The sequence below is a fragment of the Sphaeramia orbicularis genome, chromosome 22 (assembly GCF_902148855.1).
Source record: "Sphaeramia orbicularis chromosome 22, fSphaOr1.1, whole genome shotgun sequence".
NCBI classification, from domain to species: domain Eukaryota; kingdom Metazoa; phylum Chordata; class Actinopteri; order Kurtiformes; family Apogonidae; genus Sphaeramia; species Sphaeramia orbicularis.
The window spans coordinates 11,428,943-11,442,039 of NC_043978.1; the positions used below are offsets into that span (position 1 = coordinate 11,428,943).

Sequence of the window (13,097 nt, forward strand, 5' to 3'; positions counted from 1 at the left end):
AACTCCATGTGACAGAATGTTACTGCAAACGTGCGCCGAGCTTTGTGGAAACGGACGCTTTAATTTGTCGCACCAGAGAAGCCGAGACGCTGCAGACCAATGTGTTTTCCTGCTGCTCCTCCTCTTCACTCCGCAGCCTGTCGTTGGCACTGCAGTGAGCCCAAACATGATATGACCTAAATAAACCCGAGTGTTACGAGAGAGCGAGGAGAGAGGGATGAAGCAATATTTTTCCCTCTCACTCAGCCGTCTTGTTTTGAAAACACTTCTCCCTACTTTAGGCTACAACCTGTTTGTCAGCGAGCGCAGCCAAATCCATACACGGACGCTGCGACGGTATTGGACTCGCTGCATTTATCTCCACATCTGCAGATGCATTTAGCTTTTGGACACATTCTAATACCTGCTGTTACTTCATTTCTCTAGTTTTGTGTTTGAGTCCCTTCCAGTAAGACTTCGAGCAGGAGTGTCAAACATACGGCCCACCCCGCAAAAGGGTCCAATCCGCAAAAGGGTGGGATGAATTTGTGAAATGCAAAACAGCTACAAAAGCCCTATTTTGGTCTGTAGTGGGTCAGATACGTAAAATATTTTCATCATAACCTATAAATGATAACAACTCCAAATTTTTCTCTGATTTAATGTGGAAAAAGTAAAATTACATGAAAATGTTGACATTTATTTTATTTTATTTTTAATTTTACCTTTATTTAACCAGGAAGTCCCATTGAGATTAGGAATCTCTTTTGCAAGGGAGACCTGGCCAAGGTAGCAGCCGTCCAGAGTCCAAACAATATAAAACACTTACATGATACGCAATGAACAATAAAACACAATAACAACTATTCAACTATAACGGCATCAAGAAAAACAGTGACGTTCCTCCTTCACTGCATTCTCCATGATACTTTTCAAATCATTAATAGAAATGAATGTGTGTAGTTTTACAGTTTTTTGAAGATTATTCCACAACCATGGTGCATGGTAGGAAAATGCTGTTTTTCCAAAGTCTGTCAGAACTCGGGGAACAGTCAAAAGAAACCCCTTGGAGGGACATAAATGAAAACTACTAGAGCTAACAGAAAGAAGATTACTGAGGCATTCTGGGAGTTTACCCAGCAGAGCTTTATAGATGAACGTAAACCAGTGTTTTTGTCTACGGATGGTTAATGTAAAACATTTACAAACTAACTTTTCACAAGAAAGGTGAATAACCTGAAATGTCTTAAGAGAAGTAAATGCAATTTTACCAATGTTACTCCTTTTACTAAATGTTTTGTGGGTTTGTAGAGCCACTGTGATCTGTACGTTGTAATGTTTGTCATGTAGTCGCACAAAAATAACTCATTTTAGTTCAGAGGCCACATACAGACCAATAGGATCTCAAAATGGCCTGGGCCAGTAAACAGTGAAAAAAGTAAAATTGCATTATGAAAATGTTGCATCTACAAACTATCCTTTAAAAAATGTGAATAACATGAACAACCTGAAATTTCTTTAGAAAAATAAGTGTCATTTTAACAATAAAACAATATTCTGCCTCAGTTTATCATTTACACATGTGTATTACAACTTACTGAGCAGAGTGGATCTACAAACACACAAAACATTTAATAACAGACAGAATATTGTTAAAATTACACTTATTTTTCCTTAGACATTCCAGGTTGTTCATGTTATTCACATTTTTAAGGGATAGTTTGTAGATGTAAACATTTTCATGCTGTAATTTTACTTTTTTTTGCTGTAAAACTAAGAAAAATGTGTCATTATTTGCCAGAGTTGTCATTAATTCTAGGTTTTTATGATAGTGTTTTACTGGTCTGACCCACTTTAGATCACATTGGTTTGTATGTGACCCCTGAACTGAAGGTGATTTTAATACCAGTGATTCTTAATATCATCAGTGTAATTTTTGCATTTTCACAAACTCGTCCCAGGGGCCAGATTGGACCCTTTAGGGGGCCAGTTTAGGCCCCATCCCATATGTTTGACACCCCTGACATAGTATGTTGTCTGCACATTGTTTCTTATAATTTCAGCCTCATTTTATAGCCTTTCTTTTGACTTTGTGTCTCCAGTAAGGCTCAGGAGTTGAACTGAAGTGCACAAAAGTCAGAGTTTCCATTACAGATCATGTGAGAACAGAGGCAGTCTCAGCCAAAACTCCCCAGACTCTGGCTGGTGGCTCACAGGACACATTACCACCTATTTGGCCAAGTAACTAACCAACGTCTTCAAAGGCGTATTCAGTTCACAAAATGCAGCCAAGCAGGTTTAATTTAGTCACACGTCTTTTTTTAGGTTCACTTGGGTTATGTGAGGTGCAGTAACACATCGGCGTACACTGAAGGCGTTAGGTGAGCTGGTCAGTGGTCCTCTACCAGCCTCTTTGTAAATGTACGAGTGTCTGGACCCTCTACTCATCCATAAATGGGTCAAAATGACCCTCATTAAAATCGATTTGTTTTTATTCCACTTTTGTCATATTATAAATAATTTTTATTGCATTTTGGTCCGTGAAAGACGGATTTCATGGTTGAATTTTTTTTCTAATTTTAATATAAATATATATTTTTAGCATTTTTAACAGTTTTATGATGTTTTTTAAACCTTTGTGTGATGGTAGCAGGTGTAGGTGTAAACCATCTGGTTCATTGTGTCTACACCTTCTTTGGTCTTTTTGTTGAATGAATGAATCAAAGGTACAGATGTAATTCTATTGTAAATGAATGCGAGTCATTTTGACCCACCTGTGGAAGCCTGGGACACTAATACAAAAAGTACAATTTCATAAAATCTATAAAATGTAAGTTAAACATTAAAATAGCATGATGTCAGTAACATGTATTTTGAGGAATACCTGGACTATGAATTTTTAACTTTTCATCACAAACGTATTGCAAGACAACAACCTCACAGGGTCATTTTTGACCCACTTATGCATCTAAGGCAGGGATGTCAAACATACGGCCCGTGGGCTGAAACCGGCCCACCGAAGGGTCCCATCTGGCCTAAGGAGTGAATTTGTGAAATGCAAGAATTACACTGAGATATTAATAATAAAGGATGTTGAAATAATTTTAGTTCAGTTTCCACATACAAACCAATTGAACTTCAACTGGCTCGGAACAGTAAAATAATAGAATAATAACCTATAAATAATGACAACTCCGAATTTTTTGTCTTTGTTTTATTGTAAAAAAAAAAAAGTTTAATTACATGAAAATGTTGACATGTACAAACTATCCTTTAACAAAAAAAAAATGTGAATAACCTTCCTGTTATTAAACATCTTTGTGTATTTGTAGATCCACTGTGATCTGTTAGTTTTAATGTACATGTGTAAAATAATAAGCTGAGACATAATATTGTTAAAATTACACTTATTTTCCTGAAGAAATTTCAGGTTGTTCATGTTCTTCACGTTTTTTAAAGGATAGTTTTTTGGATGTAAACATTTTCCTCATGTCATTTTACTTTTTTGGAGTAAAATGACATGATGAAAAGTTTGTAGTTGTCATTATTTCCAGGTTATTATCTTCTTATGTTACTGTTCCGTCCTGTTTGAGATCCTCTGGTTCTGTTTGTGGCCCCTGAACTAAACTATGTTGGACAGCTCTGATCTAAGGGTTAATGACAGCAGGAAGTGTGATGTGTTTGTGTGCGTCTCGGCGGTCTGGTCAGGGCTGAAAAAGCTTGATTGTGTTGCTGCCCACAGAGCTGAGGCCTGGCATGGACAGATAAGAGCCTCACCTCAAACACAGCGTCTCCATCCAGCCCAGAGCGGCTCACAGGACGGCCTTCATTATGCAAACACACGGTTCGTAGGTGCACGAGCGTTCCACTGGCCGTTGTTCTGGGGTCCTGTGTGTGCGGACACTCAGCCGTCCCGGATTACACGCCTCTAATCCAGCTCAGAAAGGACTGGGTCCAACCTGTTAAATGGGGGGGGGGGGTGTCTTCTCCGTGGACGTGGTGGAGGTGGGACTTCCACGGCCCAGTGGGTTCTGCTCTGCCAGGTTATGAACCGGAGCCAGACTTTCAATGATGGATGCACCTCTCACTTCCAGTTTGGATCAGCAACTTTTAATTGGCTCCCAGCTTTTTTTTTGTGCTTCTTAATCTCCTGCCAAAGCCAAAAACACACACATGCACCGTTTAGAGAAGCACTTCCATCGGCAGTGTTTCAACCTTGGACTGAAAACCTAGAACTAACAGACGTGAGTCTATGGAACAGTTATTTTCATCATCATGTGCAGTGTTTTTCAACCTTAGGGTCGGGACCCCACGTGGGGTCGACTGGAATTCAAATGGGGTCACCTGTAATTTCTAGTAATAGATAGATAGATAGATAGATAGATAGATAGATAGATAGATAGATAGATAGATAGATAGATAGATAGATAGATAGATAGATAGATAGATAGATAGATAGATAGAAATCAGACATAAAAATAAAGACTTCTTTTGTGACAAGTTCACATGGTAACTCTTCAGTAGAAATGCTCATGAATGATCATGACCTTTAGTACGTGCCAGAAAAAGAACTCTATTTTTCCACCTTGAATTCCAAACAACAGTCTTTTAGTTTAGAAATCAACATCCATCTGCAAATGCAAATGAACACACAGGTTTGTTAAAATAACGTGGAAACACACTGATCCGTATGTGGAATGAGGAGCCCCAACAAGAACATTAGAGGCTCAGTTCACACCATTTGGAAGCCGTTTCCCCCCAAATCCCCCGTTTTTTTCTCTCTCTCTTTCCCACACAACTTTGACACAGCCGTCCTCCTTCTCCACAAACTTAAAAAAACAAACAGTTGTAAAAACACAATCGTAAAAAAACACTTTAACTTCCCACAAGGAGTCAGTGGAAAGGAGACTGTTAATTGACTGATAATTGATAAAAATAGAATAAAAACTTACTAATTAAAAATATATGGGGGGTTGAGAGACACAGTCCCAATCCATAAAAGACAAACTGTGAGTCTGAAACTGAAGCACTGTGGTTCTGTTTATCTGTCAAATGTTCATTGTGGTCGGTTTCAGATGCTGCAGCTCTTTCATAATTCATAGTTTGAGTTCTTGTTTGTTCAGTATTAATTGTCAGCCTTGTAAATCCAAGCTGGACTGACTGTACATATCCTGACCAAGGAAAATCAGACTCTCCCTTTTTGCAGTAATCTACACCTGGCTTTACTGCCTCCGTCCAGAATAATATACATTATATAGACTAAACGTCTTCTAAAATTAACCTGTATTTGCAACATATATAGCAAACTATTGCATAATCAAAAACAAATTAATTTTAGCAAAAAAAATGTCTCTGTTTTGAATGTCTGGGGTCACCAGAAATTTGTGATGTTAAAATGGGGTCAGGAGACAGAAAAGGTTGGAACCACTGATGTATTGGATGATCACAGACTATCTTTAATGTTTCGTTCAAGTCGATGTGGGGATTGTAAACATTTATTTCCCCAATCGTTAGCCTCATAGCATAATTGCCCAAGTCATTCACTATATGGACAAAAGTATGTGGACACGTGTTTCTTTTCTAACAGAGGTCTGGGATACAAAACAATAACGACAAAAGTCATAATGTAGTTTTATATTGGGATAAATATCATTGCATTGGTTAGTTTGGTTTAAATTTTCTTCCAAAATGCCTCAGAGATGATTTTTATTTAATTTCTCTCAACACTTAGTTTTTTAGTTTATTGTATCATGGACAATCCCAATTAATTAACTGTGTCAGTAACAGTAAAAAGGGGCAGCTGCAGTCCCCAGCGTGATGACAATAGGCCCCCTAAAAAAAGCAATATATTACAGCACATTAATAAAAAAGAGAGCGTTGAGACAGATAAGAGACAAGATAAATCAAAAAAGATAAAAGAGAACTGTGAAGCATGAGTATAATCATACAGAGACAGCACATATAATCCAAACATACAAAAGCAGCACATACAATAAATCACACACAATACATGAGCACAGAACCACAGACAGGGATGTAAACAGACGTCACATATGGACAGACAGCATCCATGATCATGACACAAATAACACACAGCCACAGGTTAACTGATTTTTTTTTAAATGCATGACTAGCTATAATTTTAAATGCTCTACCTTTAAATCTCTAAACTATTTGTCATGCTCTGGCTGTAAATGTTGATTTCCATCTACTTTCGTCACATCTCACTGAGGAAGAAAAATCTACCATTAAACTTTAAGGAAATATTAATGTTTCTAAACTATATGGACATAAATGTTGGGACACATCATGTCTGCAGCTGTAACATGTCCTGTTCATGATGATTTGACATAAAAACATCAATATCTATGATATTTATCCCAATATAAAACTGTATTCTGACATTTGTCATTATCATTTTGTATTCCAGACCCTCCTTGGGTATAATACTTTTGTCTGTATATAGTTGTATGACTTGTGCAGTTATACTATGAGGATAACGATATGTTGTAGAATATATTATATTATGGTTCATTTTTCCCACAGAAATAATCAGACTGATTCTGTCAAGACTATGGACGATTCCTTTTCTTTTTCTTCTACTTCATTCACGTCTTCGTCTCCTTTGTCATCGTCATCTTCTCCACTGCTTTCATCTCGTTTGTCCTCTTCTTCATCTTCTTTGTCCTTATCTAATTCTTTGTCTTCATCTTCATCGTTGTCTTCTTCTGTCTTCATCTTCATCTCCATCTTTGTCATCTTTATCTTCATCTTTGTTTTCTTGTTCCTCTCTTTTCTCTTTTCTCCTTTGTCCTTATCTTCTTCATCTCCTTTGTCCTTATCTAATTCTTCATCTTTGTCTTCATCTTCATCGGTGTCTTCTGTCTGCATCTTCATCTCCAACTTTGTCATCGTTTTCTTCATCTTCCAGTTCTTCCTCTTCATCTTCTTTTTCTTCTTTTTTGTCAGTCTTTTCTCCTTTGTCCTCATCCTCTTCATCTTCTTTGTCCTCATCTAGTTCTTTGTCTTCGTCTTCATCTTCATCAGTGTCTTCTGTCTGCATCTTCATCTCCATCTTTGTCATCTTTATCTTCATCTTCCAGTTCTCCATCATCATCTTCGTCTTCTTCTTTTTTGTCTGTCTTTTTCTCCTTTGTCCTCATTCATCTGCTTTGTCCTTATCTAATTCTTCGTCTTTATCGTCGTCTTCTTCTGTCTGCATCTTCATCTTCATCTCTATCTTTTTCATCTTTATCTTCATGTTCTAATTCTTCATATTTGTTTTCTTTTTCGTCTTGTTCACTTTGTTCTTCTCGTACATGTTACAGTCTGTCTGTACTTTGTATTTGTTCGCAGATAAATTGACAGACTGATGAACTCTTTAACCAGGACCTGTTTAATTATCACTGCTGTTTCTACTAAATGCTCTAAATCCAGTTCCTTCTGATACAGTAACAACATTAAAGATCCAAGTAAAGATGATAATTCAATCTTTGGAAGATAAATTACCACTACACAATTACTTTTTTTTTTTGTCTTTAATGAGGCTGCTTTGATAAATAGCATAACCAGACTGATGGTCTTAAATCTCTTCCTCTGTCAGAGACGACATCTGTCTGCTTCACAAAGGCTTTTGTTTTTTAACTGAAGTCATGAAAGTGAATCTGATCTGCATCAATCACATGTGTGAAACTTCTGGTTCTTCGCCAAACACAGGAAATTGACTCATTTCTGTGTTGACATGCAGTATCAGTAGCACATGAACTGGTGAAATTAGACATTTTCAGTTGCTTCATATTTCAGTTTTTGTTTTTTTGTTTTTTATATCTCACCGGCTGATGGGACATGAGCTACTGTGAAGACGTCGTCTTCGTTAGCAATTTCTTTTTTAAAAATCTCCTCTGATGAAACTACTGGTCTGATTCATTTCATTTTTTCATGTATCTTCTTTGTGACAGTGTCTAAAAAGTTTGTTCACAGTTTTCAGAAATTTAGATTTTTTTTTTAGGAATTTTAGAAATATTAAAAAAGTGCCTGTGCTTATAATGGTCCATATTTTGATGGTTTATAACATGTAAATGGTTCAGATATCAATATAGTTCCTACTGATCACTGATGGAAGTCATATATGGACTCTGATTGAATTAGTTGAGTTCTCCTCCAGTGAAAGTACCACCCACTTCTATTGGCAGATTGATCTCCTGCATCCAGATCACAGGACTCTAACATAGAACAGAACCTGACAACCTCACACGTTGTTACTATATAAAAAATTATTATTGATTCTTGATAGAACCTGCCTGTGAGCTACAGCGGCGTTGGTTCTATTTAATTTTTCCATGTTGTTGTTCAGATTCAGAGTCAGTTGTGCTTCTTTGCTGCTTTGCTACAGCCCAGTTTCCACCCTGGGATTAACTGTGTCTGTCTCTTTCTCCTCACAGGGGGCTCAGCAATGAATAAGCTACGGCAGAGCTTCCGCCGGAAGAAAGACGTGTACGTGCCGGAGTCGAGTCGACCGCACCAGTGGCAAACGGACGAGGAGGCGGTCCGCAGCGGCAAATGCAGCTTCGCAGTCAAGGTGACTCTACCCACTCTGCTTCACACATAAACACACCTGCTCGTTCGCTGACGCACACACACATACACACATCTCAGACACACACAAACCCATACAAACCTCCGAGAAACTTGCTGGTTCCCCAAGGACGCTGCCTGTGATTAATCATAAGCATTCAAAGACTGTGAACACAGCTTTTATCTAGGTTGCAAGCTAATCTGTGGGATGTGTGTGCACGGTGGAATTCTGCTCTCAGAGATTAACGCTTAAATCATCAAGTATAAAGTGCAAAATTATGAAATGTCTCTTTATAATTGGAAAACAACATAATTCACAGCATGTGCGGTTAGTAAATATATACAGCGTCTCTCTGCAGACAGGCAACTAAGACATTTAATCAGACTGTGTCTTAGTCTCAGGCTACATCAGGGTAATTTTAGTTCGTTTTAGGCAGTTAGCAGGAGTAGACCCACTTTAACCCATAAGGACCCGGTGGTTGTTTTCTGGCAGTTCCCAAGTGAATTTTTCTCTCTATTTAATCTTTCTTAAATTAAGTTTCTAAGCTATATGGACAAAAGTATTGGGACACATCATGTCCAGAGCTGATTTGAGATAAAAACATCAACATTTTCTTAAAGTTTAATGGTAGGTTTTTCTTTTTCAGTGAGATGTGAAGAAAGTGGATGGTTAGTTGTGGTAGAAAATTATTATTTACAGTCAGAGCATGAAAAGTATTTTAGAAATTTTAGAGGTAGCACATTTAAAATCATAGTCATGGATAAAAAAACACATCAATATTAAGAGAAATTAAGTCCAAACCATATCAGAGTCATTTTGGGAAAAAAAGATAACAATTTAAACCAAACTAACCAATGCAATGATACTTATCCCATAATATAAAACTATATTCTGACATTAGTCATTATTGTTTTGTATCCCAGACCCCTGTTAGAAAAGAAACACCTGAATTTAATGTATCCACATACTTTTGTCCACATAGTGTCTGATGAACTGGTTATGAAAGAAGTAAAAGTTGTGAATATTATAAGACAAGTCCACATACTTTTGTTCATATAGTGAATGACTTAGGCAATTATGCTACGAGGCTAACGATTCGGGAGATAAATGTTTACAACCCTCACATTGACTTGAATGAAATATTAAAGCTAGTCTGTGATCATCCAGTACATGATGATGAAAATAACTGTTCCATGGACTCACTTCTGTTAGTTTTAGGTTTTTAGTCTAAATCTTACTACAGGTTGAAATGCTGTCGATGGAAGTGCTTCTCTAAACCTGAATTCAACGTGTCCACATACTTTTGTCCATATAGTGTATGTTAGATCAGTAGATGCTTTTGGTCGCCAGTGGATGTTTGGGTCTTTATGGGTTAATTACATTATCTGGGTGTGTTAGCTTGACTATTACACACATTTACATGTAGTCCAGCTTTAGTCGGACTAAAGTAATAATTCATTTTTACCTCCACCAAGGAACAGTGGAGGTTCTGTTTTCATCTGGGTTTGTTTGTCTGTTAGCAAGTTAACTCAAAAAGTTATGGACGGATTTGGATGAAATTTTCAGGGAATGTTGATACTGGCACAAGGAACAAGTGATTAAATTTTGGTGGTGATTGGTGGGGCGGGGGTGGACTGATCTGCCTTGGCGGAGGTTTGTGCTCTCCGAGGGCTTTTCTAGTTGTAAGTGTGGTGTAAACCCTCTGAGTGTGCAGCTGTAATCCTCAGCAGTGCCTGTAGAAAACTCAGTGGACAGTGGACACTTCACTGTATTCTGTCAACAAAACCTTTCACTTTGCAAACAGAAGCATAACGGTCCACTTCCTCTCATCACGAGTCCAAATGTTCACCTCCCTCAGTAAAGCAGAACTGAGAACTTTAAGATCTGAAGAGGAGGTTTTAGGTGGTGTGAACGGCCATGGAATATGTCCCTGCAGAACCGACCTGAGTGACCTGTGAGGCTGTAGGCTCCGGTTTCAGAGGAGGAAGGAGAATCGAAAATACCGTCAGTGAGGGAAGGTGGAAGTGATTATGTTATTAAGGTGGAAGAACGTGATGAAGGGTGGAGCGTCTGCTCTTACAACAGACACAAAGTCTCAATGTTGATCTGGTATATTTAGATGTTTTGTGTGTGTGTTAACCCTTTAACCCCTGAGACATGATTCCAGGTAAAGGTGCTGCTGTGACTCTGCATCTGTTTCAGGTTCATTAAAGCTGCTGTGTATGTGCTTGTGTTCCTTTTCTTCAGTGGTTTTTTTACTGTGTTTTAGTCAAAACAGGTGGAACAAGAAAAGCACTCAGAGAGCACAGACCTCCACCAAGGCAGATCAGTGTCGTGTGTGTGTGTGTGTGTCCCCCCCCCAATTACCACCAAAATTTTATCATTTCCTCCTTGTGCCAGTATCAACATTTCCTGAAAATTTCATGAAAATCCGTCCATAACTTTTTGAGTACATCAATAAGAGATTTAGGATGTTGAACATCAACTGTGAACTGGAACACACTGAACAACAACAAGGATTTGAATTTGGGCCCAGTAGTTTATGTTTTGGGCTCTTTTTTTTTTTTTAATCAGTTCAGTTGCTTTTTGACACCTGTTTAGAACTCCAAAAAGCAGTTACACAGTCAAAAAAAGGGAAGAAAATAAGCAACAAAATGAAGAAATACAGCCAAAGTGATCAATGAAATGAACAAAAATGAATAAGAAACTACCAAAATCATAAGTAACATGAACAAAATAATCCGCAAACTGAATAAAATTGAAGAAAAATAGGAAAACAGAAAAATAAAATGTAGAAAAATAAACCAAATATGCAACTAAATGAACAAGAATGAATAAAATATTTACAAAATAATAAATAACACGAAAAAATATGTGAAGAACAAACTAAAATGAAGTCAAATAAATTAAATAAGCAGCACATATTTGAATTTGGGCCCAGTAGTTTTTGTTTTGGGCTCAAAACTCAGTCAAAACACAGTAAACAAAAAAAAAAAAGAAAGGAAAATCTCCACAACACTAGGAACAACAGTAAAAACAACAAAACACAAGGAAATTTGGTGTGAAAAAAAAAAAAAAAAGTCCAAACCGTCTGTTTTTATAGTGAGTCGGTCTCACTCACTGCTCTGTGTTTGACCCCCCATTCCACAGGTGGTGGGGGGGTGAACTGAGCATGCTCAGATGTCTATGGAAAGAACAAGGTCTATTCTATCAACGCAATTTGAAATTTTTCCTATTGAGCAAACGATTGAATTTTTCTGAAATATTTAAAATAAATCATACATTCAGAATGCTCACCACAGACACATCAGGGGTTAAAGGGTTCATGTAAAACGGCCCAGATTTGAGATCCAGTTTTTACCCGTCTATGAACACAAGCACATCTCCTCTCCACAACGACCCCATAAAGCGTCTCTCATTGTCCTCTGCGCTGTCGTTGCTGATTAACAGCCGCTCTGTAGACGATCAGATTAATCAATTTGGCAGACGGCGTTCACCCCATGGATGATGTCATCGTCCATCATCTGTAAATGAGAGCCTTTGGATCCTTTACAAACTATCACGTTTTTACAATAAAAGTGTCTGAAAATGTCCTTTTGGCCAATTCTTTTGCACCTTAACTTTCAATATTAATCAATAATAATTTTAGTTTAAGTGCTTGCAATTCTAACGCTGTGGTGTGATTTATTTATTTATTATTAGTATTAACTCTGCCAGGTTAGATGTCAAACCAAACCTATGTACATTAAGGTGACACATTTATAAAAATCCAACTTCCCAGGTGTTCTCAGGTCGGCTCAGGTACAATTTTAACTGAATTTTTGTCTTGGTGTGAGTGTGTGCGAGGAACGCCAAGTGGCCTCTGTGTTTTTGGATAAAACTTTGCATTCGCCTTTAATTTCTTAACTTTTTTGCTATTATGAAACATCATTTTAGATGTTTATGGCATAATACAAAGTACATCATTGTGATAAAAATAATCCTTAGTATATATATATTCCTGTAGATATGGATTTAACCCCAGTGATAAGGTTCTGTGCTGGAAAAATGTGAAAATGACCCTTAAAAGTGCTTGAAAGGTGCTTGAATTCGACCTTGAAAAATGTGTAGGAACGCTGAAGAACAGAGGGAAGTAGAATAAAAAAATAAAAACGGACAAAATATGAATAGATGTAGATTAACAGTAAAAACAGAATGTCCATCTATGAACCATATTAACAGTATAAACGTGCTTCCCTTCGTACTTTTGCAGCCTCACACACTTTCTGCAGCACAACCGTTTTTTTCCCCCCTCCTCTTAGCACTGGCTGTGGTTGTGCCGGTGCAACCTACCATGCTCCTCCTCCTCCTCCCCCCTCCTCCTCCTCCTGCTCTAGGTGCCTCCGAGGAGCCCGGTCATGAGTGGGTTGGAGTAAGTTGAAATTATCAGTGCTGCACTAAAGACTAATAGAGGGGTGGAGAAGAGATGCAGGGAAGAGGGAGGAGAAGGAGGACGGCTGTGTCAAAGTTGTGTGGGAAAGAGAGAGAGAAAAAAGGGGGGATT

General features: G+C 37.8%; 1 protein-coding gene across 5 annotated transcripts in view; it reads left to right on the top strand.

The window, feature by feature from the left end:
* The window catches only part of numb (NUMB endocytic adaptor protein), a 103,155-nt gene that overhangs the window by 51,459 nt on the left and 38,599 nt on the right, over nt 1–13,097 (top strand). For all 5 annotated transcript variants that reach the window (XM_030126109.1, XM_030126105.1, XM_030126107.1 and 2 more), the window contains exon 2: nt 8,421–8,557. In XM_030126109.1, the coding sequence (XP_029981969.1) occupies nt 8,432–8,557 (126 nt within the window). In that variant the 5' untranslated portion in view covers nt 8,421–8,431. The remainder of the gene's footprint in view (nt 1–8,420; nt 8,558–13,097) is intronic.